This window comes from Delphinus delphis, chromosome 1, assembly GCF_949987515.2.
Source record: "Delphinus delphis chromosome 1, mDelDel1.2, whole genome shotgun sequence".
Lineage (NCBI taxonomy): Eukaryota > Metazoa > Chordata > Mammalia > Artiodactyla > Delphinidae > Delphinus > Delphinus delphis.
Window position 1 is genome coordinate 28,580,600 of NC_082683.1, and position 19,450 is coordinate 28,600,049.

Sequence of the window (19,450 nt, forward strand, 5' to 3'; positions counted from 1 at the left end):
TTCATAGGAGTGTTCCTGAATTAACTTTTTTTTTTTTTTTTTTTTTTTTTGCGGTACACAGGCCTCTCACTGCTGTGGCCTCTCCTGTTGCGGAGCACAGGCTCCGGACGCGCAGGCTCAGCAGCCATGGCTCACTGTCCCAGCCGCTCCGCGGCATGTGGGATCTTCCCAGACCGGGGCACGAACCCGTGTCCCCTGCATCGGCAGGCGGACTCTCAACCACTGTGCCACCAGGGAAGCCCCTGAATTAACTATTTTTAAACAAGTTTTTGTGTATATGTGTGATAAAATATACATAACATAAAATTTACCATTTTAACCACCTTAAAGTACACAGTTCACTGGCATTAAGTATATTCACAGCATTGTGCAACCATAACTACTGTCCATTTCCAGAACTTTTTCATCATCTCAAACAGAAACTCTGTACCCATTAAATAGTAACACCCCATTCCCCTACCCACCAACACCTGGTAGCCTCTATTCTACTTTCTGTCTCTATGAATTTACCTATTCTAGTAACTTATATAAATGGAATCATATAATACTTATCCCTTTGTTTCTGGCTTATTTCACTTAGGGTAATGTCCTCAAGGTTTATCTATGTTGTAGTATGTATCAGAATTTTCTTCCCCTTTTTTGTTGTAAAATATACTAATATATAAAACAATAATTTACCATTTTAACAAGTATACAGTTCAGTGACATTAAGTACATTCAGTGTTGTACAACCAGCACCACCATCCATCTCCAGAACTTTTTCATCATCCTTAACTGAAACTCAGCACTAACTCCCCATCTCCCCTCCCTCAACCCCTAGAAACCTATATTCTACTTTCTGTCTCTATGAATTTGACTGAATAAATCATATAGTATTTGTCCTTTTGTGACTGTTTATCTCATTAAGCATAATGTCCTTAAGGTTTATCCATGTTATAGTATGTATCAGAATTTTCTTCCTTTTTAAGGGTGAATAATATTCCATTGTATGTATATACACGTTTTGTTTATCTATTCATCTATCAATGGGTACTTGGATTAGTTCCACCTTTGGGCTATTGTGAATAATGCTGCTTTGAACATGAATATACAGCTCTCTGTTCCAGTCCTTCCTTTCACTTTTCTTGGGTATATTACCAGAAGTGAAATTGCTGGATTATATAATTCTGTTTTAGTTTTTTGAGCAATTGCCTTACTGTTTTGTACAGAGTCTGCACCATTTTGCATTCCTATCAGCAGTGTACAAGGTTCCAGTTTCTCCACGTTCTTGCCAATATTTATGTATTTTAGCCATCCTATTGGGTGTGAAGTAGTATCTCTTTATGGTTTTCATTTGCATCTTCCTAATGATTAGTGATGTGGAACATCTTTTCATGTGTTTACTGAACATTTGTAGATCTTCTTTGGAGAAATGTCTATTCAAGTCCTATGGTCATTTTTATTTGGATTGTTTGGGTTTTTTCTTATTGAGTTATAGGAGTTAGTGTGTGTGGGTTTTTTGTACATGTTGTTTTGTTTTGCTGGTTGGTTGGTTGGTTTGTGGCCACACTGCACAGCTTGTGGAATCTTAGTTCCCCAACCAGGGATTGAACCCAGGCCCTTGGCGGTGAGAGTGTGGAGTCCTAACCACGAGTCCACCAGGGAATTCCCAGGAGTCAGTGTTTAATTGTTCCTGCAGTTAATGGCTTCATCAGCTTCTGCTTCTAATAAGCTGATCTTGGCTGTGATTCTTTGTATTCACCTGTTTTGGGGGTGGCAGTTTTCTCTGATGGATCTAAGACTAAGACAAGTCATTGATTTTCAGTCATTGATTTTTTGTTGTTGTTGTGAAGATGGAAATGATGACTTCTAATCTTTTGTGTGTTGGTGCTATAGTTAATGTCCAGAATGGTATTTTTAAGTACAAATCTGATTTTATCCCCTTCCCTATCACCCCCACTTCAGTAGTTCTTCATTTAACAATTGGTAAAATTGATATTTAAGATTATCTTCCAAAGGTTTGCATGTTCTAATCCGTGACTTTTTTTTTTAATAAATTTATTTATTTTTTATTTTTGGCTGAGTTGGGTCTTCGTTGCTGCACACAGGCTTTCTCTAGTTGTGGCAAGCGGGGGCTACTCTTTATTGCAATGCATGAGCTTCTCATTGCGGTGGCTTCTCCTGTTGCGAAGCATGGGCTCTAGGCGCGCAGGCTTCAGTAGCCCTGGCACGAGGGCTCGGTAGTTGTGGCTCAGGGCTCTAGAGCTCAGGCTCAGTAGTTGTGGCACACAGGCTTAGTTGCTCCGCAGCATGTGGGCTCTTCCCAGACCAGGGCTTGAAGCCATGTCCCCTGAACTGGCAGGTGGATTCTTAACCACTGCGCCACCAGGGAAGCCCCTAATCCATGACTTCTTACCTCTTCAGAATTCAGCTCACTTTATGCTTGTTTTTCCCCACAGAAACTCTTTGTTTATCCTCTTCCTTCTACCTGTATTGCTTCTCATAATCCATCTTCCACCCTTTACCAAGTAAACACACATTCTTTTGAATTTTATTTCAGACATCCCTTCCTTGGGGAAGCTTTGCCTGACCTCCCTGACAAGGTCAAATTCTCTCACTTTTAATATCTTACAGCACCTTGTTACCACTCCTTTATGTTGTTTCACAGTTACAATGTTAAATTTGAAGTTATTTAATTAATGGCTATTTCTCTGACTAGACTATAAGCTCTGTGAGGGCAAGAACAATGTCTCTCTTGACTTAACATTGTATATCCAGAGCTTCGCACAGTACTAGCATGTATTAGGTGGCTCATTAAATATTTGTTGAATGAATTAATAAACCTTTTTAGAGGGCAAATTTTCAGTATCTATAAAAATGTTAAGTATATATATCTCTGATCCCTCGATTCTACCTGTAGAAATTTATCGTGAAGCTATAGTTATACAACCAAATGAAAGTTAAATATACAAGGATGTTATTCATAGCATTGTTTGAAATAATGGAAACCTGGAAAAAGTTAAAAATATGTCGGTGTATGAGTAGTGGTTAGATACCTTATGGCATTTAAAAACAAAGTAACTGCTGTTGTTATAAATAATAAGGGCATCTATATATTGGCATTCAGAACATACTATATTATTAAGTGAATATGACAAGTTACACAATAGAGTGTATAGTATATTCTCAATTTTTGTTTAAAAGTGTTTTCCATATGTTATATATAAGAAGTTATGGGGCTTCCCTGGTGGCGCAGTGGTTGAGCGTCCGCCTGCCGATGCAGGGGACATGGGTTCGTGCCCCGGTCCGGGAGGATCCCACATGCCGCGGAGCAGCTGGGCCCGTGAGCCATGGCCGCTGGGCCTGCACGTCCGGAGCCTGTGCTCCGCAACGGGAGAGGCCACAACAGTGAGAGGCCCGCGTACTGCAAAAAAAAAAAAAAAAAAAGAAGAAGTTATGGACACCAAACTCTTTATGATAGTTACAATGGCAGAGAGGGGGAGAGGAACAGGAAACAGGATAAGGAAAGGAACAGGATAAAAACCTTTATACAGTAATACCTCTATATTTCTAAATTAAAGTTTAGAGAATCGGATTGAAAGCTATAAGTATACTGTGATTATAACTGCATTAAAATAATGCAAATGAGAACCTTATTGGAAGAGAGTACAATTAAATACTAATAAGGGTTTATGTATGATATTTTTCTCTGGTTTTTCGGTTATTGTGGTTATACTATTTTTGTGAAGACAAAAGTATGCTTCCTTATATATGAAGAAAACAACTGGAAAAAATTATCACTAAATACTTAAGCTAATCTTCAAGGCAGTAAGTATACTTTATTTTTTAGGATTATTTTTCATATTTTATAGTTGTATATTGTAGAACACAGTTTTCACAAATGCTGGAAACAGTTCATTCAAAAGATCTAGTTTAAAAAAAAAAGATCTAGTTAATTTTAATTGGCTAGATATCAAGTTAAAACATTTAAGATAGACAGTATATTACTAATTGCACTCTTTTTTTTTTTTTAATTTTGGCCGCGCTCGGTCTTCATTGCAGCGTGAGGGCTTCTCTAGTTGTGGCCTGCAGACGCAGGCTCCAGAGCACATGGGCTCAGTAGTTGCGGCGCACAGGATTAGTTGCCCCACAGCATGTGGGATCTTAGTTCCTCCACCAGGGATCGAACCTCTGTCCCTGCATTGGAAGGCGTATTCTTAACCACTGGACCACCAGGGAAGTCCCACTAATTGCACTCTTGAATGCCCTCAAAACTCTGCACATTTATATAATCAAATAAGGCAGTATAGGGAATTCCCTGGCGGTCCAGTGGTTAGGATCCGCGCTCTCACTGCAGAGGGCTCGGGTTCAGTCCCCAGTCAGGGAATTAAAATCCCACAAGCTGCGCAGCATGGCTGAAAAAAAAAAAAAAGGCAGTATACTTTAAATTTTAATAGCATTGTTTCAGTATTGGTATAAGTTTTGGTATCCTGTAATACAGTGATGTATTTCACAAGGGGAAACATACATAGCAGCTTAATTTTCAGTAAAATTTGCCTTTTTATAACCAGAGGTATCTGTATTTGTTCCACAGCGGAGGTGAAACGTGTTGGAGATACACTTTTGGGTATGGCTACACAGTGTGTTCAAGTCAAGAATGTAATAAAAACATCCCCTCAAACTCTCTCAAACCTGTGCCTAAAGATAAATGTTAAACTTGGAGGGATCAATAATATTCTTGTACCTCATCAAAGGTAAGATAAGCTAATCACCTAATGAAATATTAATTTTTCTCTGTATTGCCATATCTAACACCTGTGTAAGAGACAGCTTTGTTGATTCCTGCCAAGGAAAATAAGTAGACATTTTGGCAAAAACTTAAGAGTTTTGATTGGCAAAATTTACAAGATTTCTTTATGAAAAATCCCCTCCCATCTCCATTTTCATTTAGTGTGCAAAGTACCTCATCCCTGGCTAGAAAGTATTGAGGATTTTATTTATTTTTCACTGGAGAGCCCAGCTTGAAGAACTTTCTCATTGTTTGGTAGTCATCTTGAAGCTGGTGTCATGAGGCAACTCACTCACCTAGAAAGTGAGGGAAGCCTTTCTTCCCTCCTTTAGGGGCTTTGGGTGGAGTTGGATGGGGGGGCATGTCAATTAAGTAAATCAATTAAGGAAGCCATATCAACTCCTGGTGGAGTCAGTGGGACAACAGATGTTACTGTTATATCACCATCATGTCTAAGAGCTCTTAGGAAGTATGACACGTAATGACCTAGAAATAGGGTGCTGGGGAAGAGGCTGTTATTTGGAGAATTGAACAACAGGTTTCCTTTTAATAGTTGAAGCAACTAGGGCTCTAAAAAATTAAATATCTTGTTGACACAGAAGCTCTTTTTTTCCTGTTTTTCCATACTGCCTCTATTTCCCATCCCTATTAAATATGAGATTCATAAATGACATGAATATAGAATTTTATCAACAACTCCAAGAGCTAAGAGTCATTTGAATCTTAAAGAATACAGTTTTAAAATAAAATGAAGTGCTAGCTACTTTATGACTATTAAATGTATGTTACTCAAATTTTATACTTTTGGTCAGAGGCGGGGGAGTAGTAGAGTCCCATAATCCCTTCCAATGTGGTTTAATGATTCTTTATCTCCTTGAGAGATTACATTGGCTTAAAATGTAAGTAGGTTAAAGAATTATTGATACAAATCAGTGGGTTAATATGAAGAAGTTTATCATTTTATGCCTATTAAGAATGCTAGCAGCAGTTGACCTTTGCAACCACCAGCACCGCTGCTTAAGGCAGAAAACTGCTCTGAATACTTCTCTTACTAGAGATTCATGATTTAAGAGAATAAAGCTGTCAGTAGTTCAAGCCTATGAAGTTGTCTGTAACGGACCTCCTCTGTGCTATGCCAGCAACTTGCAGTTGTGTTGCAGTAGTGTGAAATAGGTAAAAGAATAATGAAAAAAATGATCTAACTCTTTTTAAAACTGTGTTTAAGACCTTCTGTGTTCCAGCAACCAGTGATCTTTTTGGGAGCAGATGTCACTCATCCACCAGCTGGTGATGGGAAGAAGCCTTCTATTGCTGCTGTGAGTATCTTTAGACAGGTTTATCTTATCTAAAGTTTAGACAAAGATCAACATTTTGGTTTTAACTTTTTGAATTTTAATTACATTTTCTTTGAAACCAACTTTTATAAATATAAAGTTTAAAAAATATGTTTATAAAGTTTTATAAATATATATATCTATATGTAGATCTATGCAGAGCCAACTTTCAAATGTTCTTTGGGTTTTTTAAAAGAATGATTATTCTCTGGTTTGGAGGCTGCAAGTTCTGTATATATCTATTAAATGAAGTTTATTAATTATATTACTCAACTCTTCTGTATCCTACTTTAATTTGTCTGTTTGACCTCTCCATGGTTGTATATTTTCAGTTACCTTTTGTAATTCAGAGTTTGTTTATGTATTTCAGTAGTGTCTTTGTTACCGAAAGATGCATTACATATAAGTTTGCTGGATTGCATTTTTTTCAGTATAAAATATCTCATCTTTGTCCAGTTTTATACTTTGCACTTGAATTCTTTATTACTGCTCCTCTTACTTTTAACATCTGCCTGTTCTGTCTTTTGCCCACCTTTATATTTGTAACCTTTCTGTGTCAGTTCAAAAGTGTATTTCTTATAAATTTCATAAAGCCAGATGATATTTTACCCAACTTGAAAATTGCTTGACACACCATTGTAGAGCAATTATACTCCAATAAAGATGTTGAAAAAAAGAAAGAAAGAAAGAAAATTGCTTGATTTTAACAAATGCCAACATTTTGAAAATGTCAACATATTTTAGGCATACTTGATAAATTTCAGAAATTAAACTGTAAGACTTTTTATATATTTTTTCTATCATTCATTATAATCTTTACTTTTAAAAATCTGATAAATCTTAATCTTTCCTTGAAAATGATAGTAATATTAAATTTTTCACTGATTTTTCCAAAGCTCTTTTCATTAATGAAGAAAATTGACTTTTATCTATTAATAAATTATATTTCCTTGTATTCTTAATGTTATGCATAAATTGTGTACATTTCAAGTGTCCTAGAGGTAGTATTGAGCAATCTCTGATATTCATTAAAATATTCCTAGAGAAGATAAAATAATACAAAATTTCTAAAGACTTACTTTGGATTTGCTATTTTAGGGTTGTTTTCCAAGGAAGTTTAAGCACATTTAAATTCTTTTGGACTTCTAGGTTGTCATTGTCCTTTTTTGCTAAATCCATTTCTACCAAATATCCACTTTCTTTTATAATTATCAGAGGTCTTGTAAACAGAATTTGATTATTTTTGCTATATATCTTCTATTCCCAAGAACTTAAAGACTAGTGTGAGAAACAATGTAAGTAATAAATGCCATATAGTATAATAGATACTACCATGATAGTGATGTAAATTAAAATTGCAAAAATCTGGTGTGTTGAGGAATTCCAAATGCAGGGAATTGGAATGTAGCATAGCAGACTGTGAGGCTTGTAAGATTTTGTAAGGCTTATTTTGCCATCAGAGGGGGTATGGATTTATTTTTAGCAGTGGAAAAGAAATGGTCAGGTTCCTTTTTTTTTTTTTTTTTTTTTTTACTTAGAGAAGATTTAAAAAAGCAGATACAATTCCATGTACCTAAAGAAGTAGACAAGTTGTAGCTCACTTTTTAAAAAACTCTTGGTTATTTTCTAATCTGACCTAAGACTGAAGAGAAATGTAAGAATTTTCCATATCTTGGTTTCTAATAAGATGTTTAAATTACTGACAGGAATTTAGGTACTCTTTTGAAATAGTGTGGTTTTATTTATTTATGTTTTAATTGATATATAATTGACATATAACATTATTTTAGTTTCAGGTGTATAACATAATTTGATATTCATATATATTGTGAAATGATCACTACAATAAGTCTAGTTAACATCTGTCACCATACATAGTTACAAAAGTTTTTTCTTATGGGGAGAACTTTTTTTTTTTTTTTTTGGCTGCTCCGGGTCTTAGTTGTGGCACACAGGATCTTTCCTGGTGGCTCGTGGGCTCAGAGTGCGTGGGCTCTGTAGTTGCAGCGTGAGGGCTCTCTAGTTGTGGCACCCAGGCTTAGTTGCCCCAAGGCATGTTGGGATCTTAGTTCCCTGACCAGGGATCAAACTGGCGTCCCCTGAATTGCAAGTGCTGAGAACTTTTAAGATTTACTCTCTTAGCAATTTTCAAATATGCAGTACAGTATTAACTATAGTCACCATGCTGTACGTTACATCCCCATGGCTTATTTATTTTACATCTGGAAGTTTGTACCTTTTGAGCCATTTCACCCATACCCCACCCCTCTGGCAACCACCAGTCTGTTCTCTGTATCAGTGAAATCAGTTGGGATTTTTTGTTTGTTTTTTGTTTTTAGATTCCACATATAAGTGGCATCATATAGTATTTGTCTGACTTATTTCACTTAACATAATGCCCTCAGGGTTCGTTCATGTTGTCACAAATGGCAAGATTTCATTCTTTTTTATGGCCAAATGATATTCTATTGTATGTATATGCCACATTTTCTTTATTCATTCATCCATCAATGGACACTTAGGTTGTTTCCACGTCTTGGCTGTGTAAATAATGCTGCAGTGAACATGGAGGTGCAGAGGTCCATTTTTGAAGCATGACTTTGTTATAGATACTACCCTGGAAGAAAGAGAAGCTGGAGGTAGAATAACCAGCTGGTTCTTGGCCCAGGCTCTGATCACTGATGTGTGAACACTTTTAAATATTCTGGTTCCAGTGATCATGCTTCAGTAGATCTATGAGTGACTACAGTCAAGGAGAACTTATAAGTTCATGCTTCAGAGTTCCCTCTGCTCCAATCACATAACAATATTAAGAGACAGAGAGAAAAAATTAAGATAGCTGCTCTCAAAACCAAGATTTAAAATTTATGAAGCATAAGAGTTTTTAAGGTAATGCCAAAGTCATCTTGAATATGGCTTCTGGGATAGTTTGCTAAACTGTAAGAGCTATAAAGAGAAATCAAGAGTTTGAATGGACCTTTTTTATTTATCTCCTTCCTCTATGTACATCTCTTTGTCTTTCTATCCTTACTAATATTTAGGTTTACCAGCAACATCTGTAAATTAGAGCCAAATTGTTAAATATAAAGTACAGCCTACTTATGGGAAAATAGTTTTTGACCCTAGACTGTGTCTTTTATTTTGTTCTTCACTGGAATTATCTATTTTTATTACTTTCAAAATGAACTGTGATAAATAGTTAAGGTTATAATAAAATACAAATTTAAATGAAATCCTTTTTTTTTCAACTTTTTTATGGTAAAATTCATATTCATATAGTTTTGAATACCTTAATTTCTATGTTTTCTTTACTTTTTTCAACCTAGGTTGTAGGTAGTATGGATGCCCACCCAAGCAGATACTGTGCTACAGTAAGAGTTCAGAGACCCCGACAGGAGATCATCCAGGACCTTGCCTCCATGGTCCGAGAACTTCTCATTCAGTTTTATAAGTCAACTCGGTTCAAACCTACTCGTATCATCTTTTATCGGGATGGTGTTTCAGAGGGACAGTTTAGGCAGGTTGGTTGCCTGGGATTCTCATCATACTGTGGTTAAATCAGATACTGTGTTTATAATATGGTGTCCAGTTCTGAAGTTAGGAGCCTTAATTGAGAGTTCTAAAGTCAAATTTTGATACTTCCTTAGATTTTCCCTTTTAAAATATTTACTGGATATGTAAGCCTTGATCGCTAAGACCATGCTCTGATAATAGTTAAAATGGAGTAGAGAAGTATAATTAGCTGTGAGGTGATGAGTTTAAGAAATTCTAAGTCTAAATCATTGTCTTACTTTGAAGTATGTATAGGAGAACAACTGACTAGATCAAGTCTTTCCATTTCATCTTCTCTAGGTATTATATTATGAACTACTAGCAATTCGAGAAGCCTGCATCAGTTTGGAGAAAGACTATCAACCTGGAATAACTTACATTGTAGTTCAGAAGAGACATCACACTCGATTATTTTGTGCTGATAGGACTGAAAGGGTAATCTTACATTTATTGTAATACTACTATAAGCAAAGGTTATCTAACATAGTTCATAGAGCACTTAACAAAGGCTCTCTGCCAACAGCAGAGTTTCTGATATATAGTAGTAGGTTACAGCAAAGCAGATTGATTATGAGTATAGGAGCATCAAAATAAGTTAATTTTTAACTTTCTAGAATTTCTAGTAACACTCCAAATGTTCAAAATCCCATTATACTTTTTTGTTGTTGTGAAGAAACTCATAGTTTTAAAATTGTTCTTTTTATTCATATTTTCCTTAAATGTTCAGAAGAAAAAAGGTATGTTCTATTTTTTAAATATCTTGTAAAAATTAATTTTACAAGCTAGGGACATTCTAGAGTGATTAGTGAAAATTCATGCAAACTAACTTTCATTTTCAGTGCTCTGCCCCCATCCTGTAAACCTTAGAGCAGAGAAATCTGAGGAGTACAAGGGTCAGAGTCCCCTTGGGAAAGGGGATCAATAGAAAAGACTGAAAAAGAAAGGAGTGTGTCTTGTCTTTGGTACATATTTGGTCTTTGATTACACTGGTTGTGTAGCTTTGGGCAAGTAACTTAACATCTCTGTGCCAGTTTCTTTCTGAGCAAGGCTTGGATAATATTAATATTTGCCTTATTTGGGTCTTTGAAAGGGTTTTTTTTAAATTAAAATGTGTAATGTACTTAGAACGGTGCTTAGGCACACGCTAAGCACTCAGTGGAGGTTACCTAGTTGTAGAGTGTTGATAATGGTGGTAGTGATAGAGAAAAAGAGGGCATAATAGCAGGCACTGTTCTGGATATTTTTTATAAATTTAGCTCATTTAACCCTCACAAACAACACTATGAGGTACTTATTATTATCCCCATTTTTCACAGTAGGAAACTGTGGCACATGGAGGTTAAATTGGTAGAGCTAGGACTCAAAATAGGCAGTCTGGCTCCAGCGTACTCTTAATCACTGTCCTATACCACATCTCTAATAGCAGTAATGATAGTTTTATTTTGGCCTCCGTGTTGTTAAAGGCCTGTGCCCCAAATTACATTTCTGTACCTAGAAAACCAAAGGTTTCTTCAAAAGTTAGATCAGGAAAACCTAAGTTAGATTTAATGATTTCTTGCAACTGATGTTTAATTGTGCCTTTCCTTCATTTGTTTGCTTCTCTTTCATCTTTGCTCTAAATCTACTAATCATAATAGATGAGAGATAATTCTAAATGAGGAAATAGGCACAGAGAGGAAAATACTGTGCCCTAGATTTCATGACTAGAAACTGGTGGAGCTCTGATATGAACCCAGGCATTCTGCCGCCTCTCTAAAGAGAATAAAGCTTTTAAATATATATTAATTAGGAGATTTGTGTGTTAAGAATAGGCATAACTTAGTAGTTTATGAACTGTTTTCTTTATTTTGTGATTTGGTGAAGCTAGCTGGTTGGTCCACACAGATATAACTCTAGCCACCACCTGGTAACAGTCCCTCACACAGCAGAAATAATGTCTGAGTCAGTAAAAGAGTCTCTGATTTGTTAGCCTTCTAAACCTCGACTTACAATTAATGAGTTTAAATATGTTAGGGATAAGGAGGTAGAGGTAAGTATGTATATGCATTTAAAGTGTTTTATTAGGAGACTTTCATTATCAGGAGTTTCGAACTTTTTCATTTACATCATGTATTACTCAGAGAAAATCATGGTGTCTGTTTTCTTACAAGATGTTGAAACTGCTAATATAAAATAAAAGAAATAGGGCCTTTGCAGTCATTTCCATGTTTGACTCTCAGTTCTGCCCTTTATTGTATGCTATTGGGCGAGTTATTTTGTATTCCTGAGCTGTAGATTCCCCCCAGACAAATGGGAATAATACCTAACTTGCAGGATTATGAGGATTAGAAATAACGTATGTAAAGTACCTGGCATATAAATGGTTAACAAATGGTGACTCTAGTTGATGCTGTGGTCAGCATTCTTTCCCTCTAAAAATATAGGGTTCTCTGAGAAAAATGCTAATTTTCATAAAACTGCACATTCAAGAGTACCTGCTCTGCACAGACATCATAAATTGGAGCACTAAACGTAACTTTTTTTAAAAAATTTTTTTAAGTTTTCTACCTGTATTACGATCAACTACCAGCTAAGCATCAGTAGAAACTAATAACTTTGTTATCAGCTTTCACTTTCAGCAACATTTAAGAATAGGAACTAGGACTAGAATAAGGTCTGCTCTTAATGGCTGCTTAAGTAATATTTCAAGCCGAAAATAGTGAAACATGGGATCAGCCTATGTATTTATATCTTTTTAAAAGTGCTTTCAGACACATTCTTTACCTTTGTCTTGTTTGTTTAAACTTTGACCAAACAATCTAGGTCGGAAGAAGTGGCAATATCCCAGCTGGAACAACAGTTGATACAGACATTACACACCCATATGAGTTTGATTTTTACCTCTGTAGCCATGCTGGAATACAGGTAAGCCTATACTTTGGGTGAAATGTTTTTATTCAGGAACTTCTATTCTTAGGCATATTTTTTAAATCTCAGAAAAGAGAGAAAGAAATATTCTTCTCTACACGTCAGATTGTTTCCACGTGAAATTAGAATGAAACTTTCAGTAACTAAATCATATCCCCTTTTTCACCTTGAGAGGGACTTATTTCTACGAAAGTACCAGAATATAAGTGTTTTAATAGAAGGCATCTCCCTAAACTATGTCCTTAATTTAATGCGAAACTTCAAAAAAATCTAAAATACCTGATTGTTCCTTTGATATATTCTTTTTGATAATAATACTTCATAGAAAACTTTGACACTTACTGGCAGATATTGAGCATGTGAAAGAGTTTAGTTGTAGAATTACAGCTTTAAGTTTCAGTTAAATAATTCTAAGTCTTTTCTTATTTTTCAGAAAATCTTTTTGTTAATTTGTTAGCTGTACTTAGTAAAACATAAGCTGTAATTGAGTGCTTCTCAAACTTTCCAGCAGCAGAGAGTGAATCCACATTCGCAGGATACCTGAGAGAATGTAGCCCAAAACTATTTTAGTTTACTTGCCATTGATTAAAATAGAAATTTCAGGAAGATGTAGCTAACTGTATATCTGAATCTTAAAGCTTTATATGTCCCACATACACTAACCACAGTTTCACTCTTAGGGCTTTAAAATTATTGTCCTACTCATTTATATATGTTCTTATAACTGCTTCTGTTTACAGTCAGTGTGGTACATTTTCATGGTGGGTGGTAACAGCAAAACAAAGTTAAAAGTACCTTCTGAGATAAAATCTATTATCATTCGAGTACATATTTTAACCTTAAGTTTCTCTCCATGTATCCCAAGGAACCCTACTGCTATGACTTTTTAGTTAATATAATGGAGGGGGAAAAAAGGTTCTCTATTCACGTAAATTTTAGAAATGCTGGTCAAACAGATTGTTTTTTTACTCTAGAACTTTTGGATACCATTGATATGCAAATGGTTGTTATGAATTTTCAGGACAGGACTATTTCTCTAATGTATTTAACCAGAAACTTTAGGGACCAGTATTTTGGGGGGACACCAAATTGAAACTTTGCTCTAGTCAGCAAATAACCAGGAATATTTCACAGGGACTTTCTGGGCTTTCTTTAGTTGCAGTGAGTGAGGGCTACTCTTCCTTGCAGTGTGCGGGCTTCTCATTGCCATGGCTTCTCTTGTTGCAGAGCACAGCCTCTAGGCATGCAGGCTTCAGTAGTTGCAGCATGCAAGCTCAGTAGTTGCAGCACATGGGCCCTAGAGTGCACAAGCTTCAGTAGTTGCAGCACATGGGCTCAGTAGTTGTGGCACACAGGCTCTAGGGTGCACGGGCTACAGTAGTTGTGGCACACGGGCTCAGTAGTTGTGGCTCACGGGCTCTAGAGCACAGACTCAGTAGTTGTGGCACACAGGCTTAGTTGCTCCATGGCATGTGGGATCTTCCCAGACTGGGGATCGAACCCATGTCCCCTGCATTGGCGGGCAGATTCTTAACCACTGTGCCACCAGGGAAGTCCCCAAAGACCGTTCTTTACATGTCTTCCCAGCTTTATTAGACTTTTCTAACTTCTCTGAGATCAAAAGGAGGAGTCTTATATTTTAACAGCTAAAATTAAAATCGAATCATTCCTAACCAGTATGAGATAATTTTTTTGTATCACTACTTTTAACTTTACCAGTGAACAACAGATCCTTTAACAACATTTTGGCCAAATTCTGTAACTTCTTGACATTTATGTTGGTCATATTGGTGTTTACAGCTTAGTTCCGTTTCCTCCCCTCCCCATTTTATTTTGAGATAAAATTCCCATTCATTTTTAAAACTTAAATTTACAAATAAAATTAAAGCTTGGCTTTTCCCTTCTACTCTCCACCTGCCCAAGACAGGCTCTAGAGCTTTGGTCCTAGTGTTTTGAGTAGGGGAGGGGACCATGGCTTGCCTCCGAAATACCTCCTTCCCCTCCTCCTTCTAGGACTCTAACTCATCTGGTACTGCTGACTGCCAGAATGTCAGTAATGGGGAGATGACAGAAGTCTTTCTCTAGTCCGTTCTGATTCTTTCTAATCCCTTAGCCTCCATGGAGCTGAGAACCCTCAAAGGGCAGCAGTGTCCTTCTTTAGCCCCATCTGTGGTATAGACCCCAGCCCCTTCTTTAGGTTAGATATCGCATTGCATGGCTCCATGGCCCCTCCTTCTCTACTCAACTTCATTTTTTTAGACTCCCAGAACTGCTTCCAAGAGCTCTCATCGCTCTAGCTGTATGGAGCTGGGAGAGTGGGCCTGTGGACTCTGAACTCAGGAATAATCCAGTTGGGGAATGAGATGGGATAGTCTCTCCCTTTCTAACAGGCTCTCATCTTTACAACTCATTCTCTTGGAGTGCCCCTTACATGTCTTTAGCGGAGAGAGAGTGCCTTTCCTCACAACTGAAATTCTGTATTTTCACAAAACTCTCAATCTCTTCCTATATTGAGAGGATGGGGGTAAGGTGAGAAGAGGCCAGAGCCCGGGATTTGATGGTAAGACCTGTCCTGAACTGTCTCCTCTCGGTGAGCCCTTGAGGGAGGGTAGCTGACTCCAAAGGTTGGTAGCTCTTTAGAATGTAAGATGCTTAGCACCTTTAGTCCCCTGCTTTGGACCTTAGTTGAAATTCTAGGACAGCAGGGAAAAAAAATCCTACTTACCATACTGTTAGAAACACATTAACCAGGTGGAGCATGTGACCCCTCTGACCTACCAAAGGAAATTCTTCTGAAGACATAAATGTACCTGTTGAGGAGTGGGCAGCGTCCTAAATTATAACTTCCTAATATGAATCTCCCAAACTTCGAAGATGTCCTTCACTGTGATTTAACATTCCTTTGACTCCACTTTAATTAGCTCTCTCTACCATTTTCTTTGGGTTCCTAACTTGGTCTTTTGCCCCAACACTCAGTACGTGACCCCTTCCTTTTTTCTCACTAAGAAATTACATTGTCAGTCATGCCTACTTTCTTCTCTCCTTTCCCACAGGAAAAAGGGTCAACCTGTAGAACTGTTCTCATTCGCTCTTGCCTGCCTTAAGTTGGCATTAGTTCACCAGTTACCCTCTTTCGTATATCTTCAGTCTCCTTTAAGCTTCTGATTCCATTCCCTTAGCTTATAGTTATCCCTGTCCTAAAATACAGTTCCTTGCTCCTGCTGTTCTCCTTTAAGGTACTGTCTTTCTACCATTTGTCCCCAAACTGTTGGTAAAAGGATAGCCTAAACACACTCACTAAAATGGCTAAAATTTTAAAAGACAAACAGTATAAAGGATATAGAGCAACTGGAACTCTTATACTCTCCTGGTAGATGTGTAAATTAATGTGAACATTTTTTAAAATTGGCTGGCATTATCTACTAAACTTAAATATACGTATGCTCTATGACCAGGATTTCCACTCCAAGATAGCCAACAGAAATGCATATCTATGTTCACCAAAAGATAGTATGTTAATATTCATAGTAACACTGGTCATAATGGTCAATACAAAAACTATCAGTACAAACAGTTCAAATGCCCATGATCAGTAGATTGGATAAATAACTATACAAATGTGATTTATACAACAGTAAGAATGATACAACAGTGTGTATGAATTTCACAATGTCAAATCAAAGAAGCTAGACCCAAAGGGTACATACATTATAAACTTCAAAAACAAGCAAAACTAATCTATGATGTTAAAAGTCAGGTTACAGGGAGCAGGGTGGCAGGTAGGGTAGTGACCCTGAGAGGGCACAAAGGGGCTTTGTGGTTGCAGTTAACATTTAGTTTCTTGATTTGGGTGCTGGTTTCATGGGTATATTCTCTTTGTGAAAAATTCATCAGTCTACATGTATGGTACATGAATTTTTCTCTATATATATTTACTTCTATAAAAGGTTTACCTTAAGAACAAAAAAGACTACACTTATTTCCTCTTCAACTTATAGCAAACTGCCTTCTGCCCCACCGTTATTTCTCCTTGATCTCTGTAACTTCTGACGCTGTTATAATCATGCACTCATCAAAACCGTCTACCATTTGGCTTCCACTACACATGTTATCCTACCTGTCATCTTACCCTTATGTTTTTTCTAGGTTTCGTTCTTCTACCCACTTTTTTTTTTTTTTTTTTTTGGTGCGGTACGTGGGCCTCTCACTGTTGTGGTCTCTCCCGTTGCGGAGCACAGACTCCGGACGCACTGGCAGGCTCAGCGGCCATGGCTCACGGGCCCAGCCGCTCTGCGGCACGTGGGATCCTCCCGGACCGGGGCACGAACCCGTGTCCCCTGCATCGGCAGGCGGACTCTCAACCACTGCGCCACCAGGGAAGCCCCATTTCACGTTTTTTTTGCTTTTTTCTTTTTTGCGGTACGCGGGCCTCTCACTGTTGTGGCCTCTCCCGTTGCGGAGCACAGGCTCTGGACGCGCAGGCTCAGCGGCCATGGCTCACGGGCCCAGCCGCTCTGCGGCACGTGGGATCCTCCCGGACCGGGGCACGAACCCGTGTCCCCTGCATCGGCAGGCGGACTCTCAACCACTGCGCCACCAGGGAAGCCCCCACCCACCTTTTGAAATTTTAAGTTCAGGGAATTCCCTGGCGGTCCAGTGGTTAGGACTCAGCTCTTTTACTGCCGCGGGCCTGGGTTCAGTCCCTGGTCAGGGAACTAAGATCCTGCAGGCTGTGCAGCACAGCCAAAAAGAAAAAAAATTTAAGTTCAAGTAATATTTATGACTTTGAAATCTCTTTTTACAGATACAACTTTTCTCCTGATTTCCAGATCTTGAAGTTATTTTTGACTGTACCCTCTCACCTGCCACCCTTATCTAATGGAATCCCTGAACTCTACAGAATCTATCTTCTTAGTCTAAGACCTATCTCTTATTCTTTTTTTTCTTTTTTGGCTGTGTTGGGTCTTCGTTGCTGTGCGTGGGCTTTCTCTACTTGTGGCGAGCGGGGGCCACTCCTTGTTGCAGTGCACGGGCTTCTCATTGTCATGGCTTCTCTTGTGCAGCGTGGGCTCTAGGTGCGCGGGCTCAATAGTTGTGGCTCACGGGCTGTAGTGCGTAGCCTCAGTAGTTGTGGCACACAGGCTTAGTTGCTCCGTGGCATGTGGGATCTTCCCGGACCAGGGCTCGAACCCATGCCCCCTGCATTGGCAAGTGGATTCTTAACCACTGTGCCACCAGGGAAGCCCCTATCTCTTATCCTTATCCTCACCTCCCCTGCTTAGTTCAAGTTCTCATTATTACTTTCCTATCCTGGGTGCCCTCATTTAGTCTGTTCTCATTAGATTAATTAAAACAGGTAAGATCCGGACTTCCCTGGGAGGAGGTAGGATTTGGTAGTAATTTGAACTTTATCCCCAAAATCTTGCACAGTGTCTGAAAAATGATAAATATTTGCTAACGTACGAGCTAACCTGTCTCTTTTCTCCTTTACCACTGCCATTTTCATACTTCATACATTCATCATCTCATACCAGCACTAGTGCACCAGCCTCCTAATTGCTCCCCTTGCTTTTAGTCTCTTCCTGTTTTCTTTTCTTTTTTTCCCATGGGGGGGGTGGTGGTGGTGGTGTTTATTTAAAGTAAAAACAAAAAACAGTTCACCCATTTCTCCCACCCCTGCCTCTGGCAACCACCAATCTGTTCTCTGTATCTTTGACCATGCTTTTTAAATTATTTTTCATTCATTCATTTTGATTCCAGATATATGGCATTTGTCTTTCTCTGTCTGACTTATTTTACTTAGCATAATGTCCATATATATATATATATCATAATTTCTTTATTTATCCATCAATGGACACTTAGGTTGTTTCCATGTCTTAGCTATTGCAAATATTGCTGCAATGAACATAGTGGTGCATACTTTTTGAATTAGTGTTTTTGTTTTCTTCAGATAAATACCCATAAGTGGAACTGGTAGATCATATGGTATTTCTGTTTTTAATTTTTTGAGGCACCTCCGTACTGTTTTCCATAGTGGCTGCACCAATTTACATTCTCACCAACGGTGTAGGAGGGTTCAAAAGAGAACTCTTATGCATTGTTGGTGGGAAAGTAAACTGGTGCAGCCACTATGGAAAACAGTATGGAGGTTCCTCAAAAAACTAAAAATAGAGTTGCCAAGACTTCCCTGGTGGCGCAGTGGTTAAGAATCTGCCTGCCAATGTAGGGGACATGGGTTCTAGCCCTGGTCCGGGAGATCCCACATTCCACGGAGCAACTAAGCCCATGCACCACAACTACCAAGCCTGCATTCTAGAGCCTGCGAGTCACAACTACTGAGCCCACGTGCCACAACTACTGAAGCCTGCACGCCTAGAGCCCATGCTCCACAGCAAGAGATACCACCGCAATGAGAAGCCCTCACACAGCAACGAAGAGTAGCCCTGCTCACCGCATCTAGAGAAAGCCTGCATGCAGCAATGAAGACCCAATGCAGCCATAATTAATTAATTAGTTAATTAATTAATTAATTTAAAAAAATAATAATGAAAACAGAGTTGCCATATGATCCTGCAGTCCCACTCTTGGGCATATACCCAGAGAAAACTATAAATACAAAAGATACATGTGGGGGGCTTCCCTGGTGGTGCAGTGGTTAAGAATCCACGTGCCAATGCAGGGAACACGGATTCGAGCCCTGGTCTGGGAAGATCCCACATGCCGCGGAGCAACTAGGCCCTGTGAGCCACAACTACTGAAGCCCGCGTGCCTAGAGCCCGTGCTCCACAACAAGAGAAGCCACCACGAGAAGCACGTGCACCGCAACAAAGAGTAGCCCCTGCTTACCGCAACTAAAGAAAGCCCACACACAGCAACAAAGACCCAA

General features: G+C 38.4%; 1 protein-coding gene across 5 annotated transcripts in view; it reads left to right on the forward strand.

Annotated features, from left to right (window-relative positions):
• Window positions 1-19,450, forward strand: part of AGO3 (argonaute RISC catalytic component 3) — a 119,684-nt gene that overhangs the window by 89,807 nt on the left and 10,427 nt on the right. For all 5 annotated transcript variants that reach the window (XM_060019220.1, XM_060019229.1, XM_060019237.1 and 2 more), the window contains 5 exons: window positions 4,574-4,733; window positions 5,994-6,084; window positions 9,429-9,623; window positions 9,955-10,089; window positions 12,457-12,558. In XM_060019220.1, the coding sequence (XP_059875203.1) occupies window positions 4,574-4,733; window positions 5,994-6,084; window positions 9,429-9,623; window positions 9,955-10,089; window positions 12,457-12,558 (683 nt within the window). The remainder of the gene's footprint in view (window positions 1-4,573; window positions 4,734-5,993; window positions 6,085-9,428; window positions 9,624-9,954; window positions 10,090-12,456; window positions 12,559-19,450) is intronic.